The 26,261-nt window shown below is 44.4% G+C and overlaps 2 protein-coding genes across 2 annotated transcripts; both read right to left on the bottom strand.

Moving 5' to 3' along the window:
- On the bottom strand, positions 5,823–14,522 carry KRT39 (keratin 39). Its single transcript, XM_003131481.4, is given in 9 exon segments — positions 5,823–6,093; positions 8,389–8,609; positions 9,947–10,072; positions 10,184–10,290; positions 10,293–10,344; positions 10,985–11,001; positions 11,004–11,140; positions 11,770–11,852; positions 13,279–14,522. Coding segments are annotated over 9 exon segments (1,473 nt in total). The 5' UTR covers positions 13,747–14,522; the 3' UTR covers positions 5,823–5,831.
- KRT40 (keratin 40) lies at positions 16,700–25,473 on the bottom strand. The gene is made up of 7 exons (XM_021067013.1): positions 23,866–25,473; positions 22,531–22,613; positions 21,967–22,123; positions 20,320–20,481; positions 20,115–20,240; positions 18,052–18,272; positions 16,700–17,011 (listed from the first exon to the last, which is right to left on the bottom strand). The coding sequence occupies exons 1-7, from the start codon at positions 24,298–24,300 to the stop codon at positions 16,912–16,914; spliced, it is 1,284 nt and encodes a 427-aa protein (XP_020922672.1). The 5' UTR covers positions 24,301–25,473; the 3' UTR covers positions 16,700–16,911.

The following is a 26,261-nucleotide window of genomic DNA, read 5'->3' as shown; positions in this document are numbered from 1 at the left end:
ACCCTTTCCTTTTCTCCTGAATTTTAATTCCCCCTTTTTAATTTAATTTAATTTAATTTAATTTATTTTTATTTTTGGCTGAACCCACAGGATGTGGAAGTTCCCAGGGTCAGGAATCGAACCTGAACCACAGCAGTGACAATGCTGAATCCTCAACCATTAGGCCACCAGGGAACTATAAAACTTTGATTTTAAATCAAAACAGTTAAGATAAACCTACTCAGGCAATGAGTAAGATACTTTTTATTTGATAAATGGAATTTATGGGAATTTATAGTAGTAACAACATACTATTGTTATCTTACGGAGAACTTAAAGATCTTATCAATCACATCTAATTGCTTGTAAAAGAAACCAGAGAGAGAAGGAGTTAGAGGATGTTAATTCTGGTGTCATTTCCTATGTGCAGATGCAGAAGATTAGACACAATGGGGTGAAGTAATATCAGGGCTTATAAGGGAAACTAAAGATATTAGATCAAAAAGATCCTTGGTTGAGTACCCCCCGTCTAAGCATAGAGAAGTCAAATGATGCTCCTAAGAACTATACCTGAAGGTCATGTGTAGGGTCCAGGGTTGTTTCCATCAGACCCAACTCTAGCTGTCTACTATATCCCATCCACTGCTGATTCAACTGGGTGTGAGAAGTAGAAGAGAGGGCACTGGATTCTCATTGACTGTGTACTGATGGACCAGTCACCCTTCTCTCTGGGCTGCAGTTTCTCCATCTCTGGTATGAAAAAGGCTGTTAGACGCCACCAAAATACCTTTCTAATTTTCGAAGAGATATTAGCACTCTCACGTTCATTGCGGCACTATTCTCAATAGCCAAGAAGAGGAAACAACCACTTCTGTTCATTGATGGATGAATGTGGATGAATGCATAAAACAGAATCATATACACACACATTGGAATATTATTCAGCCTTGAAAAATAAGGAACTTCGTCAATATCCAACAACATGGCTAAACATTACACTGAGTGAGGTTAGCCAGTCACACGAGGACAAATAATGCACGATTTCATTTATATGATACCTCTTAAATAATAAAAGTCATAGAAATGAAGAGTAGAATAGTAGTTGCCAGGGGCTTGGAACTGAGGAGGCGGGGGGGAGTTACTAATCAAGAAGTATAAAATTTCAGTCAGACAAGATAAATCTGTTCTAGGCATCTACTGTACAGCCTTGTGCCTATAGATAACAAAACTGGAATCATTCATTTAAAAATCTCTTAAGGGGATAGATCTCACGTAAAATATTCTTACCACAGCAAAACAAAATTTAAAATAAATTCACTTGTCTATGAATTTCCGGACAAAGAGAATGATCAGTGCTAATGACATAAAGACTCCTTGGATGGTTTCTCGGTAGAAGCAGTGACAAGCAAGCTGGAGAAAGGTGCTTGGAGTGATTGAGAATAATCTGTTGCTACTGTGAATTGTTTCTACTCTTGGGGACTGATTGTACAATGTGTCAATACAATGCTGTATTGACTTTCCTAGGGAAATCAGAGAACTTAAAATTCAGCCTTATTACTGTGTGGCAAATATAACTCCTCAAGGGAATCACCTAACTTCTCTATCTGTTGGTTTTTTTATCCTTTTTTCTTGTTTTTAAAAAAATTTTAAGTATAATTTTTGTACAGTTTTAAATGTTTACTTTCCATTTATAGTTATTACAAAATACTGGTTTCTTTTATCTTTTTTTGGGGGGGGGGCTTTTTAGGACTTGCACCCATGGCATGTGGAAGTTCCCAGGGTAGGGGTCTAATCAGAGCTACAGATGCCAGCCTACACCACAGCCATAGCAACTCGGGATCCGAGCCGAGTCTGTGAGCTACACCACAGCTCAAGGCAATGCTGGATCCCCAACTCACTGAATGAGGCCAGGGATCAAACCCAAATCCTGGTGGATACTAGTCAGGTTCATTTTAGCTGCACTGCAGTGGGAACTCCTCTTCATCTTTTAAATAGGAATATTATTAGTAGCTCCTTCAGGGTAGTATTGTTAGGATAAAGTGAGTTAGTAACATTTGTTTTTTAATTTTAAAAATTATTTTATTTTATTTTACTATTTTATTTTTGCTTTTTTAAGGCCACACCTGCAGCATATGGAAGTTCCCAGGCTAGGGGTCAAATTGGTGCTTCGGCTGCCAGCCTACACCACAGCCACAGCAATGCTGGATCCTTAGCCCACTGATCAAGGCCAGGGATTGAATTTCATGGATACCAGTTGGGTTTGTAACCCACGGAGCCACAACAGGGACTCCCTAGTAACACTTCCTAATGTCTTTATTATTGACTAACTCCACTTACAATCAAGTAGGTAGGTATGTGGAGGAGGAACTGTCTGCAAGTGAGGTCATCTGTCAAGCTAGTGTCAGAACCTAAAAGAAAGCCTCAGAGAGGCATCAAGTCACCTAGATTCTTAAACCAAAAGACACCTGTCAATTAGAAAGCAGGGAATTCCCTTTGTGGCTCTGTGGAAATGAATCCAACTAATATCCCGGAGGATGCGGGTTCAATCCCTGGCCCCAACTCAGTGGGTTAAAGGTCCAGCATTGCTGTGAGCTGTGGTGTAGGTCACAGACTTGGCTTAGATCCTGTGTTGCTGTGGCTGTGGTGTAGGCCAGCAGCTGCAGCTCTGATTTGACCCCTAGCCTAGGAACCTCCATATGCTTCACCTATGGCCCTAAAAAGGAAAAAAAAAAAAAAAAAAAAAAGTAGGCAATTAATCTCTATCTCAAAAGCCTATTTGTTTCTTTCTGGGCTTTCTATGTATATATTTCCTTTATTATTGCTCTCTGTTTCACCCCATCAAATGTCAACTCCCCTAGGAAGGCACTTTGTCTTCCTTGTTTAATGCCGCATCTCTAACCATAGTCAGACACCTGGCACTTACTCCTCCAAGTACTTTAATCCTCAGAATGAGCTGGTGGTCATTAGCACTCATGCCCCCATTTCACAGATGGGAAAAGCAAGTCCCAGGAAGGTTCAACAAACAGCTTGAGGTCTCAGGGTGAAGAAGCAGAGATGGGACTTGAACCCAGACTCTAGAGTACCTGCTATTTCCTGACTCACGGTTGTCTTTTGATTTGGGCTACAATTCTACTTATATTGAATCCCCCCATCTCCCTCTCCATCAGCCCCCTTTCTACTAGAACTGCTAGCCTGTGCTAAACTGGGTAAAAACCCTTTACCTCCCTCCTGTGGCTGTAGAGGATTCTGATGTACCTTCCTGGCAAAAATCCATTACCTTTAAAAGTTTGATGACTCATAGGCAAGGTCTAGTAGATGACTCTACCTTCCCTTCTGTAGAGAAAATACTTGAAACATCCATCCGCCTTTCAGTAGTCCGGCTCCCTCTTCCCCACGCAGTTTGTAATAAGTAATTCTGATCATGGAAGGCATGTGGGATACTTTGCTCTGAGCGGGAGGAAGGTGTTCCTATCCTGAGCTCAACTGACAATGGCAGTTACCTGCGTTAGCTCAAGGTTTGCCTGAGTCCAGCGAGGTTCTTAAACCCTCAGTCATGTTGGAATTAAACCTCAGAGCACACCGACTGGTTTCCCATTGAGTGCAGATGGTATGGGGTCCACTAGGGACCATCTCTGAACCAGACACAAAGGAAGAAGGCGTGGAAGGAAATGACCTGGACTTCGTTTTCAGTGTAGGAAACTCCCTTCTGCACAGTGTTTTACAGCTGACCAGACCCTTCACATCCTAATTCCATTTCATCCTTCCAGCCATGCAGCAGGCAGAACCCAAATTGTTAGGTCCCTTTTAGGCAGAGACACATACGCCCACACTGGGTTGAGACTCTGTCTTAGTCCAAGCCCCATGCTCTTTGCACATTTCCGTCCTTCATTCTGAGACAGCATGCAAGATAAGTGCTGGCTGGCCAGGGGTAATGTGAGCATTCAAGAGGAACAAGAGATTATTGATAGAAAAAGAGATCCCTCTGGGAGTTGTACATTCCATTTGCTTAGTGTAAGTTGCTACTTGTCTGGAGGAAGTGGATGGCTAAGCCATGAGCTAAGTAATGCTTTGGTCTTTGATGTGGGTTTCTGCCATCAACTGATACCTGATACACACGCTAAGACTTCAAAAACACTTTATTGAGTGGAGCTTGGGGGTTTGATCACGGGAGATCTTGTTCTGTTCTTTTTCTCCCCCAAAGCCAAACACTTTTATTAAAACTCCCAAACATGACTGGAGAACTAAATTCATGGAGAAAGAATTTTAACCTGTGATAATCATGACATCATTAGGTCTAGGGGCTCATATAAAAATAACACAATGGAAGTCGGTATGAGAAAAAGATTGTATGTATAGGTATGACTGAGTCACTATGCTGTACAGCAGAAATGGACAGAGCACTGCAAATCAGCTATACTCTCATAAAAGGAAAAAATAATTTGTGGTGTACTTTTCAGCATACGAAGCAGCCTTCCATAGCCAATTTCATTTGATCTTCACAATAAAATAGGTATGATCCTCATTTAACAAACAAACAAAAAAATTAAATGTGATGAAGCCTAAATGTTTTACCCAGGGTGGTGGTTAGGAGGTGGCAAGCATAGGGCTTCGAGACTTTTTGACTTCACGTTCTGTGTTTGACTTGGAACGATTTACTAAAATCTCTGTAAATGTCAAATAGTTTTTGGAGGGATTGACTTAAATACTCTGCCACCCCACTAGTATGAGAAAAAGAAGGTATGTATTTGTATGACTGGGTCACTATGCTATACAGCAGAAATTGACTCCAACACTGGAAATCGACTATACTCTAATAAAAAAATAATTTTTTTTGAAAAGAAGATGCTTTGATAGTGGCTGTACCTAAATGGTGCTTTCTCACACTGGGATTGCCTTGTGCTTGTGAGCAGCAATTCTTCATGACAACTTTTCTGCAAGGTGTATATCTCTATTAAGTCCGTTTGTCTCTGATGGATAGACGGAAGCAGGCCTCTAGAGTATATTTTCATGGGCACCTGTCACAGGGAGAGAGAGAGTCAGGGTTGTCTTGAGAGTGCCAGCTACATGTCCCTGGTCAAATAATCAGAACCAAATATGATGCCCTAAAGACTAGAAAGAGACATAGCCAACATTTCATGAAAGGGTTCGTGCTGTTTCTTCCAGACGCCAGAGTTTCACTCCCCCCAATGATTCCTGAAGCTTGATGGAAATATTTGGAGCATCTCATGGTCCACAAAGTTTTGAAGGTCATGGACATCTTTCAAAATATCTCGGGGGAAGGTGATGTGTGTGCGTGGGGATGAAAGTAATGGAGGCGCCAGGGTTCAGCAAGATTCGGACTCGGGATGATCCAAGGAAGCAAAGTCTTCAGGGTCTCTTGCTCTGTTCATGTGGATCCCACGTAGGCTTCTTTCTACATCCAAAGAAGGTGTTTAGAAGGGAAGGTTGCAGCTTTTCAAAGCCTTCCTGTGCCATGGCCAAGAACAATCCACAAACTTGTCGGACTGGCTCGGATGTGGAACGTAAGTAAACAGGGCTGAATAAACAGACCAGAAACCTGCCCATCACCTGTGGAGGATGTAGGTCACCTTCCCGGGCACCTAGACTTCAGCGCCTGAACCTCGGATAAACGGGAAATGGGCTCCCAGAGAAATGTCACTGATTACCGTGTTGGCGGCAGCGACTTAGGGAAAGACAGAATAAAAGATTTTTCTCTCTAGCGATGGGCCCCTGATGAGTAGCAGGAAACTAACTACTTTAAGGGATTGGGGGGGGGTTCTTAAGCCTTTCTGGCAGGAGCAAGCATTGGCCTCTCTGTCATGAATGAGGGTCATTTTTATCACCTTTCGAGGTTAGGCTTTGGCAGTCCGGGTGATGAAGCAAGGCTGCACGTGCTCGTGAGAAGAAATGACTTTCCCATCCTTAATCTCCTTGGTGGTGGTGCAGATTTTGATGAGAATTCGGGACAGGTCTCTGCAGGCAGCTCGGGCCTCGGGTATCCCACAGGGGTCTGAGGGAGGTGTGTGAGGCCGGGCTGTGTGTTCCACGGCTCTGGTCTTACTGGATGTGCAAGTGGAAGGTTGATATTTGGTGGCACATGGATGACAGGGGAGCCTAGGGGGAGAAAAACAAAAAAAAACAACAAAAAAGGAATTTTACCTGTAATCGAGGGAAGGCAGCGATGGTACAGAGAAACATGGCAGTGGTTAATTTTTCAATACCTGTCATTCAAAACAAGTATTTCCTACAGCTTGTTTATTCGTGGATATGGCTGTCATTAGTGGAAGAAAAAGGATCAGACCAGATCTATGGGAAAGCAACATCCTAGGTTTAGAAGTACTGGGATTGGAGTTCCCATCATGGCTCAGGGGTAATGAACCCGATGAGTATCCATGAGGATGCGGGTCCCATCCCTGGCCTTATTCAGTGGGTTAAAGATCCAGTGTTGCCACAGATGAGGCTCTGATCTCGTGTGGCTGGCTGTGGTATAGGCTGGCAGCTGCAGCTCCAATTCGACCCCTAGCCTGGGAACCTCCATGTGCCGAAGATGTGGCCCTAAAAAAAAAAAAAAAAAAAAAAAAAAAGTGCTAGAATTATATAAGCTGCCATTACAGCCAATGCCACAGCATTGCATGAACGTTCCCAGGAATCAAAGACTGGGGTGGAGCCCAGCTCTGTCACTTGCCAGCTGGTGACCTCAGATGTCAGTTCACCCTCCCCAGCTTTAGTTTTTCATCTGCAGAATGGATATAATGGAAGCTCAACAGTGACAAGGAACAAGTCAAAGGGCATCCTATCTGAGGAAAGGAAGTTAATCTGGTATTTTTCATAATCAGAGGATGAGTTGTGATGCTTCTAGTAGCCTGATCCCCATCTCTGGAAGAGTCCTCAACGGCTTCATCCTGAAGCTCTAAAGTCCTTCCGGGTGTCTATAAATGAATCATCTTTAGAGAATCGGAGCCACAAGGAATTAAAAGTAAGAACTCTTTGGAGTTCCTGCTGTGGCACAGTGGGTCAGGAATCTGACAGCAGCAGCTCAGATCCCTGCAGAGCCGGTTTGATCCCTGGCCTGGTGCAGGGGGTTAAAGGTTCTGCAGCTGCAGCGTAGGTAGCAGCTGGGGCTCCACAGGCCGTGAGTGTGGCACAGCGTCATGCTTCTTTGATGATTCAAGGCACTTTGATATATTGCAGCTCCTCAGCGTGATGATGTAGGACAGCTCTGTGCTAGTACAATGCGCACCTGCCAGTTCAAAAGATGGCTGTGGACCCGAGTTCACTTGTTTCGGGGAGGGAAGTCTCCTTAGCATTTGTAACTAAGTCTGCATCTGCAGCGTTAGTTTGGACCGAGTTGCATCCAAGAGCTCGTGTTCCATGTCAGTTCCTTGTGAATTGGTTAGATTCTTATCATTTTTTAAAAAAATAACAACTTCTCTAAAAAAGTGCTGAGAGGGAGTTCGCATCACGGCTCAGCAGTAACAAATCTGACTGGTATCCATGAGGAGGCAGGTTCAATCCCTGGCTTCGATCAGTGGGTTAAGGGTCTGGCATTGTCATGAGCTGTGGTGTAGGTCGAAGATGAGGCTTAGACCTGGTGTTGCTGTGGTGTAGGCCAGCAGCTGTAGCTCCAATTCGACCCCTGGCCTAGGAACTTCCATATGCTGCGTGTTCGGCCCTAAAAGAACCCCCCCCCCAAAAAAAAGTGCAGTGCTGCTGTCGGCCATCAAGGACAAGTGGCTGGACAGAGCTAGGGTTTCAGCCATGGTGGAATGTTTCTCCAAAGGGGCAGGATTGTCCTGTTTGATCTTGTGAAAGTCAGGCATTCATCTCGGGAGAAATCTGTCAATCACCAGGAATATTTATCTCTGGGGAAACTTTTTTTCACTAGTAATTTTTTTTTTCCTTTTTGTGGCTGCACTTGCAGCATATGGAGGTTCCTGGGTCAGGAGTCAAATCAGCTGCAGCTGTGGCCTGTGCCACAGCCATGGCAACACTGGATCCAAGCCACATCTGCAACCTATGCCACAGCTTGCAGCAGCACCAGATCCTTAACCCACTGAGAAAGGCCAGGGATCGAACCTACGTCCTCATGGATGCTAGTCAGATTTGTTTCCACTGAGCCGTGATGGGAACTCCTCCTCATAATTTTTAAAACTCTTAAGAAGCTAGTCAACCTGTAAGGACTTGAACTGGACTGCTGTCTCTTCAAGAAGATGCAGCTCAGCTAACCCTTCACTAGGTGACAGTGGTGGTGTCCAAACGGCTCAGCTGGAGGGAATGGACGGACTCTCCCAACCAAGGCTCCCCGTCACTAGCAGGAAGACCTAAGCACCTGTCCCCTGCTGCCCTAGGCAGTACACACATGTGTGTGTTTGAGCCTCTTTCTCGTGGAAGCTGCTTTTATTTACGTACTTGCCATCTGAGCGCTCCAGAAGGCTGCGGTACGTGGTAATCTCACACTCCAGACGGGACCGGATGTCCAGCAGAATCTCGTATTCTTGGTTCTGTCTTTCCAGGGCCCCCCGGATCTCTGCCAGCTGAGCCTCTAGGTTATCGATCAAACGCTGGATCTGGGCCAGCAAGGCTGCGTAGCGGGCCTCCGTCTCCGCCAGGGCCCATTCCTGGGAATCCCTCTGCCGTGGAAGAGGACAGGAGGATTTACAGTGGGGACAACTCTCTAAACCCAGGTCACTTGTGATCAGTATCATTTCATTTCTTTCTTTCTTTATTAGGGCCTCACATTTGGCACATGTGCCACCACGGGAGCTCCTAATTTTTATAGATGTGAAAACTGAGGTTCAAGAGGTGAGAGTTGCCCGAGGTCACTTGACTAGCTGGTGCCAAAACCTGCTTTGGGTCAGGGTCTTTCTAATACCCTTTGTATCAGAGCATTTATTGCTTTAGAGAGGCTGTAGAATGAGGCAGAAGTGGTCCCACCTTTGGAACCAGCATTCTGGCTCAGACTCTTATTTCTTTTGGGACTTTGACAAGTTACTTAATGCTTCAGGACCTCATGCCTCCATTTACAAAATAGGGGAGATGAAACATCTTGGCTTTGACTTGGGAAAAAACACCTTAGCTCTCTGAGCCTCATCTGAAAAATTGGCTTCGTAATGATGCTGCTTCCTACATAAGATTATTTCATAAATTTGATAGTTTGTAAAAATGTTTTGCATATAGTAAAATGCTCTTTTGCTGTTCCCAGAATGTACTCTGTGGATTATCATTGCCATGAGGTGCTCTGAAAAAAGAGTCTATAGTCAAATACAAAATACTATATATCCCTTTCCTACAATTTTGTTTAAAGAACGTGCCCATGGCATATGGAAGTTCTGGGGCCAGTGGGTGAATCTGAGCCATAGCTGTGATCCGTGCCATAGCTGTGGCAATGCCAGAGCCTTTAGCCCACTGTGCCGGGCCGGGAATCGAATCCCTTCCTCTGCAGTCACCGGAGCTGCTACAGTCGGATCCTTAACTCACTGAGCCACAGCGGGAACTTCAGGAAGGTACTCTGTTTAATCTTTGTTTAAAACACCATTTCCCAGACTTTCTTGGCCAGAAAGTCCTTTTTTATCACCAGACCCATTAACCAAGAAAGGAACTGTTGGAGTTCCCGTGGTGGCGCAGTGGTTAACGAATCTGACTAGGAACCATGAGGTTGCGGGTTCGATCCCTGCCCTTGCTCAGTGGGTTAACCATCTGGCGTTGCCGTGAGCTGTGGTGTAGGTTGCAGACGAGGCTCGGATCCCGCGTTGCTGTGGCTCTGGCGTAGGCCAGTGGCTACAGCTCTGATTCGACCCTAGCCGGGGAACCTCCATATGCCGCGGGAGCGGCCCAAAGAAATAGCAAAAAGACAAAAAAAGAAAGGAACTGTTGTCCTGAGGACAGGCTTTGGGAAACATTGCAGCGGACAGGGGTCAGGGGCCACTGCCAACCCTGCTGTGCTAAGTTCGGTCAGTGTCTCAGGTACCATTCGGTGCAGGGCCTGCAGTTCATTCTCTAGAGCGTTCACGGTGCTTCTCAGTTCAATGATCTCCCTCTGGCAGCACTGCTGCTGCTGAGTGCTGGTCGCCACCTGCTGGTTCAGGTCCTCCATCTGAAACACAGTCAAAGCCCATGGGTGGCTCGAAGGACAACACGCTGTAAGTCAAAGGCCCCTGGACATGCAAAGTCGACTTTTGGTTTTTGACCCGTCTCCCCTCCCTACCTGTGTGCAGAACCACTGTTCCACATCTCTGCGGTTTGTCTCCACGACGGACTCATACTGACATCTCATTTCTTGTAGAACCCGGTTTAGGTCAATAGAAGGGGCCGCGTCACTTCAATGCTGAGTCTCTCCCCAAGCTGGCTCTGTAAGGAGCTGATTTCCTACGGACATAAGAGGATTGCAAAATCACTTGGTGTTCTTATTTCTCTCTAAGAGCAATAATGTAGCCTAATTGCGCCTGAAGGAGAGCCCACGATAAAGGAATATGTAATTTATAGGTGCTGTGAAGATGCTGTAAAATGACGTAAGGCTATTTCAGATATGACTGGTTGTTCAAATAGATGCAACATTAAAAGGAATTGACTAGCAAGATCGGGACTTTAAAGAATTTAGATCATTTCCAGGGGTAATGGTGAAGTGCCACAGAGATAGAATTCCTCATGAAACACCGTAGTCTCCATGATGCCAATACGCGCTTATGCCAATATTGACGTCTGCCAATGGTGGCAGAAGTCCGTGCAGAGATGCCTGCAAAAGAGATGGGAAACTGTGAGGACAGGAAAGTTGGGTTGCTTCCTTCTCCTGGAAAAGCTAGAGAAGACAACAGAAGTTTCAGATATTGTGTTGTAGGCAGTGGATTTGAACCAATGGATGGAACCAATGATAGTAGCAGTGAGTCTATTCAGGGCTGAAAGACAGAGCAGTGGCCAGTGGGAGTACCTTTTGTCAAATTCAACTCAAAGAAATTGATGCCATTTTTAGAGGTTTAGTTTGTGATGCCTCCCTTGACCTTTCTCTAACCTCTTCATGGTTGTTTTGAGGCAAAGGAGCTCCTCCTTCAGAGACCGGACTTGTGCTTCCAGGTCAGCCTCGCCCAGGGTCAGTGCGTTCAGAATCTGCCGGAGGCCATTGGCATCTGCCTCCACTAGCTGGCGTAGGGACACCTCAGCTTCGTACCTTGGAAAGTGAGACATGGCAAAGAAAACATTAACATGTAGGTGGTGTACCTCAAGCCACGCAGAACTTTCTTTTGCATGTTCCTCTGGGCTTCTCATTTCCTATATTACTAGCATAGGTTTTATTCTCTTTAGAGGTGTAACCACTTGAAAAACATCCCTACTTAGTTATGACTCCTAAATTAGTTTGCCAGAGTGATGCTACCTTGTTATTTGAGACGAGAGGGATTATCCTTTTTTTCCCTGCTCCTTGAGGTAGTGCAGGTAAGTGGAAAGAGCAAGGAATTATGGCTTAGCAAGCTTGGGTCCAAATTTTGGCTTTGTCTTGGATAAGTAGCTGAACCCTGTGAAACCTGTTTTCTCACCTTAAATGGGGTAGTAATATATTATTAGCTTTACCTATTTTACGGCTTATTGTGCTGGTAATCAGATGCGTTCATATGTTAGAAACTACAGGTACTGTATATATGTGAGTTGTTATGATTCAGTCATTTATATTGAATTTGCAGTCTTCTCTGGGCGAGTTCTGACATGGTATGGGCAGGAGGGCTAGCAGACTTGGAGATGACCTTTTTGGGCACGTGTAGCGTCAGGTGCAGGGTCATGAATGGCAGTGTTGGGTGGGCTTACTTGGCTCTCAAGTCATCAGCAGCCAGTTTGGTGTTGTCAATTTGTGAGACCAGTCTGGAATTCTCAGCCTTGGTACACAAGATCTAGAATTAAGAAGTTGGACACACAAATGAGACAAACACCAAGATCTCCTCTGTAAAAGCCTCTGAAGGGCTTATGAGTGTTTCAATTGACAGGGGCAGGCTAGTTAGGCTTCTTATAGCTTTAGGCTTCTCATAGCTATGCTTAGGATGCTTGGGAAACTTGGGAAAGTCATAGTTTTTGTTATTTTCCTAAAAGATCAGCAAAAATTACGTCAATAAATTTGAAAAGATACATGTACCCCAGCGTTCATTGTAGCACTATTTACAATAGCCAAGACATGGAAGCAACCTAAATGTCTATCAACAGAGGAAGGGATAAAGGAGATGTGGTACATATATACAATGGAATATTACTCAGCCGTAAAAAAGAATGCAATAGTGCCATTTGCAGCAACGTGGATGGATCTAGAGATTATTATACTAAGTGAAGTAAGTCAGAAAAAGACAAATATCATATGATATCACTTATATGTGGAATCTAAAAAAAGGATACAAGTGAACTTATTTACAAAACAGAAACAGACTCACAGACATTGAAAATAAATTTATGGTTACCAAAGCTGCCCGGCCTACACCAGAGCCACAGCAGCACCAGATCCGAGCCACGTCTGTGACCTACACCACAGCTCATGGCAACGCCGGATCCTTAACCCACTGAGCAAGGGCAGGGATCGAACCCTCAACCTCATGATTCCTAGTCGGATTCACTAACCATTGATCCACGATGGGAACTCCACTTCAATAAAATTTTTAAAAATGAAAAAAACTTTTATAGATGTTTTACTGTTAAAATATACAATTAATCCTAAATTTGCATAACATGCCATGCCATGGTCCACTAGAATGTAAATGCTACAAGGGTGAGATTTTTTAATTTGATATGTCCCCAGAGCCTAGAATAATATCTGGTGCCTTGTTGTTGATGCTCAGTAAATATTTTTTGAAAAAATATAACAGAACAAATGCAGCATGTGTAGCAGCAGCATATCATTCTGAATAGGAAACTTAGGTTTAGTGTGGGGAGAAACTATTTAAACAATTTGGGGATGATGAAATGAGCATTAAAATGGAAAAGAGTGGTGATGGTCGAAAAAAATGGGACAAAAGTTAAAGTGTGTAACTTATTAAAACAACATTCACTTTCTCAGATCCCTGTTTTCTTATTCTTATTAAAGGACGGTTGTTAATACATATACGCTTTGGTCTCACATGCTCCAGTTTTAATGGCAGAGTCTATCTCTGGAAAATGAAAACCTGTAACACTCTAAATGTTGCCTCAAGTTGACAATTTCATTCAAGAGGTTTTCTTACTCTACGGAATGTTGTTCAGCATAAAGGGAACTAAAAATATGAAAGTTTAGTCAATGGCCACTGCCTGGGGAATGTCAGTTCACAACTTGATTATACAGGTTCTTGAGCATCTTACCTTCTGCTGGAGCTCCTCAATGATAGCGTAGCAGGACTGGTAGTCAGGACACATGACCGGGAGCTCTTTGTCACACTCTTCCTGGATTTTACACTCCAGGGCGGCGTTCTCTCGTTCCAGCATTCGTACCTTTTCCAGGTAGTTAGCAAGGCGGTCATTCAAGAACTGCATGGTCTCTTTCTCCTTACAGTGGATGCCTTCCTCACACCAGTGGCAATCATCCAGAGAGGGACAGGCACTGCAGTTGTTTATTAAGCAGAGGGGCGGGAGCCCAAAGCAAGGAGTGGGTTGGCAGCGCTGAGACAGGTGATTTCTCAGACCGTGACCCATTGGTTGACAGCTGTTGGCTTCCAGACCACCATGCCGGCAGCTGGTATGAGAAACAATGGTCCTTACGTCTGTGATCCTAGAACAGCTTCGACGTGGCGCTGAAGAAGACATAGTTGTTGTACAGCCTTTGGTATCCATAGTGTGTGTGCCCGCCTCGGTTTAGGTCAACGTCTTGGTCTCCAGGATACAAAGCTCAAGCAACTGGGACGGAGTTTAAATTCCAAGCCTCTTGGCTTTTTCCTCTTTGAAGTGCTTATATAGCCTTTGCTCTAGGTGGTGTCACAGCAGGTAAGATGTTTTCCTTTCTAATGTTATATCAAATCCCATAGAAACATCTCATTAGTCTGCTTTTTACTTGCCTGGGAAGAGTTACTTGACTCATAAAAATGTGCGTTTAGGTGGTTACTAAGTTATGACCCGTCACAACTACTACTTGTCATGGGATTCAGAGCTTCACCGTATATCTTCAAAAGGAACTCTCCTTACAGTTCTAACAGCATCCCTTATTAAGCAGGTGTGAGTGTATTAGGTTCATTAAGGCCTTTTGACCTCTTCCTCCGGCATTGAGCTTGACCAGGAATGAATCCATCCTTCTTTTCCTTTCTTCTTTAGAAAAAGGTGTCTATTGGTATCTAATAATTATTAATGATCTTCGAAATCAGTATTTTATTTTCATCGTTCAGACATTGTGAATATGGATGAAAATGTTGGCCTTAAATAAGACTCTTTTAAAGGTCTAGATTCCTGGCTTTCCAGGTAGGGTTTGTCTGATAATAAGAAATGCCTTGGAAAAGAGGTTGGGGCGCTCCTATCGTGGCTCAGTGGTTAACGAACCCAACGAGGACCTATGAGGACTCGGGTTCCATCCCTGGCCTTGCTCAGTGGGTTAAGGATCTGGCATGCTGTGGCTGTGGTGTAGGCCAGCAGCTGCAGCTCCCATTTGACCCCAGCCTATGCTGCAGGTACAGCCCTGAAAAGACAAAAGACAAGGAAAAAAAAAAAAAAAGACTTGGTTAACTTCTGATTTTTCTGGAACTCACATTCTATAACTTTTTTTTTGTTGTTCTGTGTTTGCTTGTCTTATCACACTAGCTAAAAATTTGTCATGGTATTGGTTTTATGTTTGCCGCTGAAACCTGATCTTTGAAAGGTGTGTTCTTTCTTAGCATTTTCTTAAGAAAACTGTTCCTCATCCTTTCTGGAGGCCCTAGGAGAGAGTCATGGCCTTGCCTTTCCCAGCTTCTAGAGGCTGTCTGCGTTCCTTGGCTTGTGGTCCCTTCCATCTTCGTAGCAGGCAATGGCCGGTCAAGGCGTCCTCACATCGCTCACATCTGACACGGACTCTTCTGCTCCCTCCTCCGTATTTAAGGAAGAGGCCTTGTGATGATGTTGGACACACTCATCATTGAGGATAATCTTCCTATTTTCAGGTCAGCTTATTAACAACCTCCCTTCCCCTTTGTCCCGTAGCCGAACACAGGCAAAGGTCCTGCGGTTAGAACATGAACAACGTTGGGGGCCATTATTCTGCACAACCCACCCTGGTAAGGAAAAAATACACAACAACAGTACCAACACCTAAAAAATATGCAGGAATCAATTTAGTTAGAAAGGCAGAAGACCTACATGAATAAAATGTTAAAACAGACCGAAGAACAGAAAACTAGAATAAGTGAAAAGATAGGTCCTTGGACTGAAATATTATATTCATCATTATAAAAATGTCAGTTATCTTTACCTTAATGCCACTTAGATCTTAACACATTTATTGAGATTGTCTCATGATGTGACTTTTTTCAAGTAGGTAAGATAAGTGTAAAGTTTTATAAGAAAAAGGAAAATACGAATGTTCTGGAACTTGACATTTTATCAGTTCAAGTGAAGTATAGAAACCTTACCTCCCTTGATCTCCTTTTACTCTCCTCTTCTTGGTTATTTTCCCATCTATTCCAGCAGGTGTTTCTGAATGGTTGGTTTCTCCAATTCTGGGTGTATGAGGCAAAAAGAAACCCCAGGAAACTCACCACTGTGTGGTTCCTTGACTCTCAAAGACTCGAGTTGGTTTGGCTTCTTCTACCTTTCAGAGTCAGCTTTTATTTGTTCTCTATGTGATTCCCAGAATTTTTCGCCATACTTAGAAGAGGAATGGGGGGAATATACATCTACTTCCTCTTTCTGGAAGTTCTCTTCCTTACTGTTTAACTGCGTGAGAATATTCATTCTTACACCCTGAGTGTCCAATGAACCTTAAGGTATTTTATGCAACCACAAATATAATGATCATGAGACAATCTTATATTTTTATTAGGCATGTAAACACCTAGATGGCAGGGTAAAAAATAGGTCAAGGTTATATGTGTATGCAACTATGATTACTGCTATAGGGGAAAAACCATTGTGAGAAAGAAAAGTGGATGTTTTCAGAATACTGGCAGTGGATGTTTGGGCTATGAATGATGAGGGATTTTTCCCTTTCATGTTCCAAATTAAAAAAAAAAAAGGAATCTGGTACTTTGATAATTAAAAGTAAAATAAAATACACATTTATTATATTCCTAAGTTTTTTCTCAGAATGATTCATAAAACTAATGACATTTTACATAAATAAGCTAATCTATCTGTATTAGCTAATCTATCTGTATTAGCTAAATAATCTATCTATCTGCTAAAAATATTTCTCCTCTGGATTTAGGCAAAATCAAACCACTGGCACGGGCAGTAGTTAGATAATTACCTTGGCATCAAGTGGCTAGTATTTGAACAGTAATAAGTCACAAAGCTGTGTTTGCCATATGCTGAGGAATGAAAACATTTTATTTGGAGATCAGCAAGAAAGCTCTACAGACACCAAGAATATCGCAAGCAAGCAAGCAGGGGAGGGAATGGTAAAACAGATATACATCACGGATGCTTAGAGGACAATTTCAAAATACGAAAGCCTTTTTTTTTTTCTTTTTAGGGCCGCACCCGAGGCATGTGGAAGTTCCCAGGCTAGGGGTTGAATGGGAGCTGTAGCCGCTGGCCTACACCACAGCCACAGCAATGCGGGATCTGAGCTGCACCTGCAACTTACACCACAGCTCACAGCAATGCCAGATCCCCAACACCCTGGGCGAGGCCAGGGATCGAACCAGCCCTCTTGGTTCCTGGTAGGATTTATTTCCGATGCACCACAACGGGACTCCTATGAAAGTCTTCTTGACTTGAGTTTCAAGTGTGGGTGTCCTCGAATGAAGCGCCGTCCCCTTCCCGAGATGCTGCTCGATTCCATCCCACCATCTGCAGGGCTGGGTGTTTACACCTTCATGCACAGCAGTTTTCAACGGTGCAAATTATGTACGCTGAGCATGGCTCACAAGCATTGCTTGATGCGCTGGTTGCAGTGCATGGGTTACAGGGAAGCCTGTGGAAAAATCCATTTTTAACTGAGCTTCACATGAGGAAGCTGGATATAATGTCAATGCAGAGAAAAACCATGGCAATATGTGCCCTGCATATTATGTTCTGAGGAATACTCTTTGCAGAATAACATTTGACTGAAACCTATTTTTTTTTTTTCTTTTTAGAGCCGCACCTATGGCATATGGAAGTTCCTAGGCTAGGGGTCAAATTGGAGCTGTAGCCGCCGGCCTACAACAGACACAGCAACACCAGATCTGAGCCACATCTGTGACCTACCCCACAGCCCTCGGCAATGCCAGATCCTTAACCCACTGAGTGAGGCCAGGGATTGAACCATATCCTCATGGATACTAGTCAGGCGCTTAACCCACAGAGCCACGATGGGAACTCCTGACTGAAACCTATTTTATCCCTGGATCTACAATTGTCACTTCATATACATTGCAGCAGTGATGGTTGAATGAGCTTTCATGTATTTTCTTTACTTGGCAAATGCCATCTTATGTCTGTTCCTGAGTTCCCCTTAATGGAAGACAGGAGCAAAGGGAGACGACGCAGCATGAGATGTCATATAGGATATCTTTGCTGCTTTAGAACTTTAGAATACTTGGAACATTTCTATTGTCATGGGATTAGCCTCGGTTGCTTTTCATTCTTTTTTTTTTTTTTTTTTTTTTTTTTTTGTCTTTTGTCTTTTGTCTTTTTTTTAGGGCCGCACCCGGGGCATATGGAGGTTCCCAAGCTAGGGGTCCACAGCAACGCCAAATCCGAGCCGTGTCTGCGACCTACACCACAGCTCACGGCAATACCGGATCCTTAACCCACTGAGTGAGGCCAGGGATCGAACCCACAACCTCATGGTTCCCAGTCGGATTCGTTTCCACTGCACCACGACAGGAAATCCTGCTTTTCGTTATTCTTTAGGGAGATCCTTTAACACATCAGGGATGTTTGACCTTGGCCAGATCTTGAGGAAGTAAGATTGTCCTTGCGCCTCTCTGTGACTCTGGGGCATGTTGAGAGTAATTGTGTGGAACTTGCCTGCAGTCCTCGCTCTCCAGGAGCCCCCGGTACGTGGTGATCTCACACTCCAGCCGGGCCTTCGTGTCCAGCAGCACCTCATACTCCTGGTTCTGACGCTCCAGGTCGCAGCGGATCTCAGCCAGCTGGGTCTCCACGCTGTCGATGAGGTGCTGCATCTGGGCCAGCTGCGAGCTATACTGGGCCTCGGTTTCTGCCACCGTGCATTCTAGAGATTCCGTCTGCAGAAGGAAAAGAGTACAAGAGCTGTTTTTACTCAGTCGCCAGGGCCAGATCACCTGTTTTCCACCCTTGTCTTAGCTTTTCTTCCCCACCCACCCCCAGCTCTGTGACTTTGGGAAGATTACTTAACTTCTCTGAGCTTCAGTTTTATTCTATAAAAAACGAGGAATGCAAAGCACCTTATTTCACAGGATGGTTGCGAGGGTTAGGCGAATAAATATATATAAAGTATGTAAAACGGTGCCTGGAAAAACTTTAAGGGTGGGTAAGCATTGATTTTCATCATCACTACAACCACCCAACCTGCCACATACATCTGTAGCCTAAAGAGGATCAAAAGCATTTCAGAGGCAACGTTGTATGTGGTCTCCTGGCTCCTCAGAAGAGACTCTGAGATTGAACCACTTGGATTCAGTTTCCATTTCTGCCTCTTAAAAATTGCAGGACCCGGAGTTCCCGTCGTGGCGCAGTGGTTAACGAATCCGACTAGGAACCATGAGGTTTCGGGTTCGGTCCCTCCCCTTGCTCAGTGGGTTAAGGATCCAGCGTTGCCGTGAGCTGTGGTGTAGATTGCAGACACGGCTCGATCCCGCGTTGCTGTGGCTCTGGCGTAGGCCGGTGGCTACAGCTCCAATTCGACCCCTAGCCTGGGAACCTCCATATGCTGCGGGAGCGGCCCAAGAAATAGCAAAAAAAAAAAAAAAAAAAGCAGGACCCTCTGTTACTTAATCCCAGTCTCGGTTCTCCTCATCTGTCTCACAGGGTCAGTACAAGGGCTTTGCCCCATGAGGTTATGTTGATGCTTAATTAGCTTTGTGCCTCTGCCTTTCACACAGTGAATGCTCAGCTATTATTCACCTAAATGTTCTCTGGAGGACCTAGGGTGGCACCCACAGAGGAACGGCTTAATGTAATCTCGAATGCGTGGTAGTCTTTTTGCTTGCGTGGAGTGGGAGGCAGGGAGGGGTCCAGGTGAGGTGTGGATCCTGGGAAAGTTTAGAATAGTTGTAGAATGCCAAGTCTGGACCTCTGTGTTTCAGATGGGATGGGGGGCTTGGAAAACTGGCCCGAATCAAAAGAGAGATGGAATCCATTGGAATTCTTGAGTGCCTTTGACTCAGAAGTTCCCCTCTTTCTGCTCCTGCCCATTCCCTCTCCCTCCTTGTCTCTGGACGGTGCCGCAGGATCATGCCTGAGCCCCGGGGGGGAAGGTCAGGGCATCCTAGTGGGGCAGTGCAAGCTGCTGACCTATCCCTTCTGCTTCTAGCTGCATAAACAGCATACTTGAAACAGGCAAGGGTAGAGATTACTAATATGTGAATCACATTAAAAATGATACAAGAGAACTTATTCACAAAATAGAAATGGAGTCAAAGGTTTTGAAGCCAAACTTAGGGTTGTGAAAGGGAAAACGCGGGGGGAATAAACTGGGAGATTGGCATATACACACTACGATACACAAGATCAGTAAGTAACAAGCACCTACTGTATAGCACAGGGAACGCTGGCTATTCAGGACTCTTTGATAGCCTACGTGGGGAAAGAATCTGAAAAAGAATGGATATATATATATATATATATATATATCTCCACTTATGGAGATATCCATATATATTTCACTTTTGCTGTGTACCTGAAACTAACACACTAATATAGTAAGTCAACTATATTCCAACAAAATTTATTTAAAAAAGAAAAAAAAGGCAAGGAAATGCAATCCTTGCACATTGGAAATTCAGACCTTCTGCTCCATGAACTGTGGGTCTCTCCTTTGGGTTATGGGGACACTATCTCGAGGCCTGACTCTTCAGTGACAAAACAGTTATCTTTCCCTTACACACCAGGCTTTGCTGTGCTTGAAGTTCAATCTCCAGAGCAGTGGCTGTGCGTTTCAGTTCCAGCATCTCCGTCTGGCAGCCCTGCAGCTGCTCTGCACTGGACAGCTGCTGCTGGTTCAGCTCCTCCGTCTGTAACACAGGCCTGATTAAGAGAAGGCAAATAGGGCACAATCGGGATGCCTGGCATTTTGCTGCTCCAGATGCTCACCTGAACGGCGAACCATTCTTCCATGTCTCTGTGGTTGTTGGCGAGCACGGTTTCATACTGACCACGCATCTCATCCAGGACCTTGTTGAGGTCCACGGTGGGGGCAGTGTTTAGCTCCACACTGAGTCGGTCCCCCAGCTGTTCACGAAGCACGTTGACCTCCTGTGGGTGGATATTATGGAGTAAATAATATCAGAGTGGTGGGAAAAAAAATTCAACTTGACACCCCAAAGGCATCCCATTTCTGGTTTGGGGAGTAGTGGGTAAAAGTGGGGGATCAGATTCAGACTGCCTAACCTGAGTCTGGTTTCATCACTCAGTTTCTCCACCTGTGGAATGGGTATGATTTTTACCTTTACCAGAGAGTTATTGCGAGATACACGAGTTAAGAGACATAGAAAACACTTATCAACACTTATTGGTGCCCAGTAAGTTCTCAGTGTCGGCTGTTATTATCGTCAACAAATGTTCAAGGGGAAGTTAGACTTTGTTATGTCATCCAGCTCTTCATTTTTTTTAGCATCATCAATAAGGGATAAGTAGGAGTTCCTCTGTGGCTCAGTGGTTAATGAACCTGATTAGTATCCATGAGGATGAGGGTTCAATCCCTGGCCTTGATCAGTGGGTTAAGGATCCAGTGTTGTCATGAGCTGTGGTGTAGGTCACAGACGCAGCTCATATCCTGCATTGCTGTGGCTGTGGTGTAGGCTGGCAGCTACAGCTCAGATTTGACCCCTAACCTGGGAACCTCCATATGCCAAGGGTGAGGCCCTAAAAAAGACAAAAGACAAAAAAAAAAAAAAGAGATAAGTATACACTTCACATTTAATGATTTTTTTTTTGGCCATGCCCAATGCATGCAGAAGTTCCTGGGCCAGGGGTTGAACTGTGCCATAGCAGTGACCAGAGCCACAGCAGTGACAATGCTACATATTTAATTGCCAGGCCACCAGGAAACTCCACATTTAGTGATTTTTAAAAGTTTATAAATGCAGCATATTTAAAAGTATTTGTCCAAATACTGCATGAGTCTATATTGCCTTTTTTTTTTCTTTTTCAGGGATGCACCTGCAGTGTGGAAGTTCCCAGGCTAGGGATCCAATTGGAGCTGCAGCTGTCGGCCTACACCACAGCCACCACAATGCTGGATCCAAGCTGCATCTTCAACCTACACTGCAGCTTGCAGCAATGCCGGATCCTTAACCCACTGAGCAAGGCCAGGGATCGGACCTGAATCCTCCTGGATACTAGTCGGGTTCCTAACCTGCTGAGCCATAATGGGAACTCCTATTTCCTTTTTGAAATGGCCTTTATATTCTGCAATGATCAGCCTGCTTTTCACACCTTATGGGTTAGAGTTAAGAGCAGCAGAAAGCCTCCAGGAAAACCATGTGTGGGTTTGCCTCGGCCACAAAAGCAGTGGCAGGTGAAAGGTTTGGTTCCTCCAGCTGGCCCTGGCCAGGGGTTAATTCCGTTACATTCAGAGACACACCAGAATGATCAGGCTGGGGAGTAATAGTGCCTCGAGTCCTTTTCTTCCACCTTAAGCAACATCTGCTCAAGTCCAATCTATATACACAACACGGGTTCTGTCAGTTTAACTGTGCCCCTCTTAGAGCCGTTCAGGGATTTTGCCCTTTTCCTCACCTCTTCATGGTTTTTCTTAAGGCAAAGGAGATCATCCTTCAGAGACTCCACATGAGCTTCCAGGTCAGACTGGCACAGGCTCAGCTCCCCCAGGATCCCACGCAGGCCGCTAATGTCCATCTCCACCAGCTGGCGGAGGGACAGCTCAGCATCGTACCTTTCACAGCAAGAGACACAGCCGGTGCTTACCCCGCTGGACACTGCGCAAAGCGCTGGGCCTACCAATGACTGACGCGTGGACCCAAGGAACCCACATATCGTGACTCCTTCTACTCCCCAAATAATGAAAATTCAAGCTGCGTGAGCATTCTTCGCTTTATATATATATATTTTTGGAGGGGAGGGGGGTTGGAATTTTCTTCTGTTTTCTTTACACAGAATGAAGCATTTTCATAGCACATATTTTATAGGGTTTGCTTAGAGATGAAAACAGAAGGAAATTTCACAATTACTTCTGGCTTAAAAAATATTATGTAGAGAATACCAGTGGTGTGTGTGGAGCTATGTGAGAGAAGGAGAGAAAGAGGCAACCGTAAATTATTTTCCAATTCAAATTAACCTTACTTTGACCTAAAGTCATCGGCAGCCAGTTTGCAGTTGTCAAGCTGTACAGCAAGTCTTGAGTTCTCTGCCTTCGTACACAAGATCTGGGAAGCAAGATATTATGTCATAAGTGGTTCTGTGAAAAGAAACCCAAGTATCTACTTGTTTAACCACTAAGGCATCACTTATCTTTTAAAGTTTTACAAGAAAATATAAAGTAGCTTTCAGGCTGCTTTTATTAACCGTGTCACTTTGTGAAGAAAAAAAGGAGCACCAGTTATAAATGAAATGGAGAAATAAAAAGGTTTAGTTTTTTAATGACACAAGACTTTTTTTTTTAACCGTCACACCTAAGGCAGGGCCAGGGGTCGAACTGGAGCTGCATCTTTAGGCTAATACCACAGCCACCTCAAGAGTAGATCCAAGCCACGTCTGTGACCCAGGCTGTGACAATGCCAGACCCTTGACCCACTGAGTGAGGCAAGGGATTGAACCTGCATCCTCATGGATACCATGTCACGTGAACCTGATGAGCCACAACAGGAACTCCAACCTAAGACATTTTGCAGTATCCCTTGGCACTTAGGTTTTTCTCCAGAAGTAGTTTGTTTTACGACTATAGTACCATCCAAGATAATAAAAAATTCATCAGTAATAAAGGGAAATAATTACTAGGTGAAATTATAGGATTAAAAAGATGGCATTTTGGGAGTTCCCTGGTGGCCTAGCAGTTAAGGATCTGGCATTGTCACTGTCATGGCATGGGTTCAAACCCTGGCCCGGGAACTTCTCCATGCTGCAGATATGCCCCTTCCAAAAGACATTTCAATATCTGCGTTAAAAATACTATACAGGATTTCCCGCTGTGCTCAGTGGGCTCAGCAGAGGCTCTGGACTGCTAGAACGAAAGTTCGATCCTGGCCCAGCACAGTGGGATAAGGATCCCACATTTTCTGCACCTGCAGCGTTAAGTCACAACTGCAGCTCAGATCTGATCCCCAGTCCAGGAACTCCGTGTGCGGGGGTGGGACGGGACAAAAAAGAAAAAAAAACGCGTACATGTGTACACGTACAGTGTGTCACACAGAAGTCCTTCTCGATATAACACTGTTGTTCCTCCTTCCCTAGCTGATAAAGGTAAATTTAGAGGTCAATTATTTTATCATGATCACTTAGTAATTAGCGGCAGCCTAGGGGCTGGTGCTGAGGCCTCCTGACTTTCCTCTGCATCGCATTACCTCTGAGAAGTCCCTCCCCTTTCCCTGGTATCCTGCCACAGAACAGCCTCTAGCAGAACAAAAATAAAGCAAGTCACAGACTGGGAAGGTGGGACTTCAGGGCGATGAAATACGAGACCTTTTGTTGGAGCTCTTCAATGGTGTCGAAGTAACTCTGATAATCAGGGCACACCGACGGGGCGTCCTCTTCACACTGTTCCCGGATCCTGCATTCCAGCTCCGCATTCAGCTCCTCCAGCCCGCGCACCTTCTCCAGATAGTTGGCGAGTCTGTCGTTCAGGAACTGCATCGTCTCCTTCTCGTTGCTGTTGAACGCGCCATCCTCACCCCAGACACAGTTCCCCACCAGGCACGGAGCGTGGCAGCTCCCGGCCAAGCAGCGCGGCCTGAGGCAACCAGCTGATGCACAGGACCTGGGAGTGTGGCATCTGGAGGTGGCACAGGCGCTGGGGAGACACGTGGCGTCCACGGGACCGGTTGAAGCAATCGCGCCATCAGAAGCCCCGGCCCTCGACGCAGAAGAGCAGCAGGAGGGGGAACAGTCAGAAGCCATCCTATCAGACGAGAAGGGCAGAGACTAGTTGCAAAACTCCAGCTGCCTGCCTCCAAAAGTCTCCTTCTCTCCGGAGACTTTTATATCAGCCCCCAAATGGGTATTTACGCAAAGCACGCAAAGCACCGGATGTTTTCCGGTGCCAGTTTTCATATGAACACTCATTAGTGTTGTTTATTTGCTGAAGAAGAGTTTTATGCCTCATAAAACAGGCATAACTTCAAGTTGCTAAATAAGGACACTGTTGCCATGTGCCGGGAGGATAAAAATGCTTTTTTTCAGAAAATCTTCATAGGAAATACTTTCCTTTTGACCAAATAAGGAAAGAAAAGGGAAAATTTGGCCAATCAGTAATTATAGATACAATTGATTGGGCATAAGGAAAATAATATTCCCACAGATTTTGAGCCTGTGCCTTGAAAATGGTTTATGTCTTCTTTTAAAATTAATATTACAAGTCATTTTTTCATTTTTTTAAGGTTTTATTGAGGTAGAGTTGACTTACAAGGTTGTGATAATTTCTGCTGGACAACAAAGCGGTTCAGTTATACACGTGCCCACATCCATTCTCTTACAGGTTCTTTCCCCGCATGGATTATTACAGAATACCGGGTAGAGTTCGCTATGCTATATGGCAGGTGTCCGATGGCCAGTCATTCCATATACCTCAGGGTGCATCTGCCCATCCCAACCTCCTGGTCCATCCCTCCCTGCCCCCACTTATCCCCTTTGGTACCCACAAGTTTGTTTTCAAAGTCTGTGAGTCTGTTTCTGTTCTGCAAATATGTTCATTTGCATCTTTTTTAAGATTCCACTTATAAGTGATATCACTCATTTAAGCGCCCCTTGTTTGTTTGTGTCACCACCATAAAAGTGTCCTGTGTGGTTTGCAGTCCTTGCAATGCTTTCTGTGGTCTCGCCGTGCTCACATGGTAAAGGAGTGAGGTGTGTACTGGGTTTAAAGTGTGTATGTGAACCATACCTACTTGGGTGCAAATTGACAAGTCACTTTACATAATGGATGGGCTTAATTTTTGCCCTCCAGTCCGAAAATATAAATTGGTTATCAAGTTATGGGGTTGTGATCATTTGATTTTTTTTTTTTCTTTTTTAGGGCCACACCTATGGCATGGGGAGGTTCCCAGGCTAGGGGTCCCGTTGGAGCTGTAGCTGCTGGCCTACGCCACAGCCTCAGACAAGCCAGATCCAAGGCACATCTGTGACCTGCACCACAGCTCACAGCAACACTGGATCCTTAACCCATTGACTGAGGCCAGGGATCAAACCCGAAACCTCATGGCTCCTAGTTGGATTATTTCCACTGCGCCACGACAGGAACTCCTGAAGTTGTCATCTTTGATTTCCTGAAAATTGCCGTCTCCACATTTCTAATGCCTCGTTTTCCTATCAGGGATACGGTGGTTTTTTTTTTTTTTTTTTTTAAACTGCATCTCTAATAGAAATGAAATACAAACTCTCTTATAATCTTTTAGTTTCTTGGGAAACTAAACCCTCATTAATTAAATTACATTTCAGAGTAGGGGCAAGGAAGAAACAGGCTTTTCTTCTGGGATATGGAGCCTCTTTTCTCTTTTTTACTAATTTATTTAATCTTGAAGCTCCCAAGAGCATGAAAATTAAAGATACTGGAACTTATGAATAAAATTCTATGAGTTCCAGCAGTTCCATTGGATGAAATCTCTTGTGGTACCAAATGGATAGGTATTTGAGATGTAAGTTTTCAGGATTCTCTCTTAAATTTTATCTTCACTTTTCACTTTTCTTGGCTTTAATTGTGATATTTATTTCCTTAAAAATGTACAGAATAATTTGTCTGCAGAATCTTTAAAATCTTTATGGGAAAAAAACAATTATTCTGACAACATTAATATTTTCTTGATTTAGAATAAACAGTTTTTTTCTAATTCTGAGCACTACTTCCTTAGGTAGCTGATAGCAAA

Source organism: Sus scrofa, chromosome 12, assembly GCF_000003025.6.
Source record: "Sus scrofa isolate TJ Tabasco breed Duroc chromosome 12, Sscrofa11.1, whole genome shotgun sequence".
Classification (NCBI taxonomy): domain Eukaryota; kingdom Metazoa; phylum Chordata; class Mammalia; order Artiodactyla; family Suidae; genus Sus; species Sus scrofa.
The sequence above is the reverse complement of the archived record's forward strand: the minus strand, read 5'-3'. Positions and strand labels throughout refer to the sequence as shown.

Bases quoted from the DNA above. Each gene is read 5' to 3' on its own strand.
- KRT40 (XM_021067013.1), bottom strand. From the start codon at position 24,300: ATGGCTTCTGACTGTTCCCCCTCCTGCTGCTCTTCTGCGTCGAGGGCC. The intron at 22,124-22,530 runs GTAAGGTTAATT...TTGCTGTGAAAG, and splicing joins GCCGATGACTTTAGGTCAAA to GTACGATGCTGAGCTGTCCC. The intron at 20,482-21,966 runs GTGAGGAAAAGG...ATCCACCCACAG, and splicing joins TTAAGAAAAACCATGAAGAG to GAGGTCAACGTGCTTCGTGA.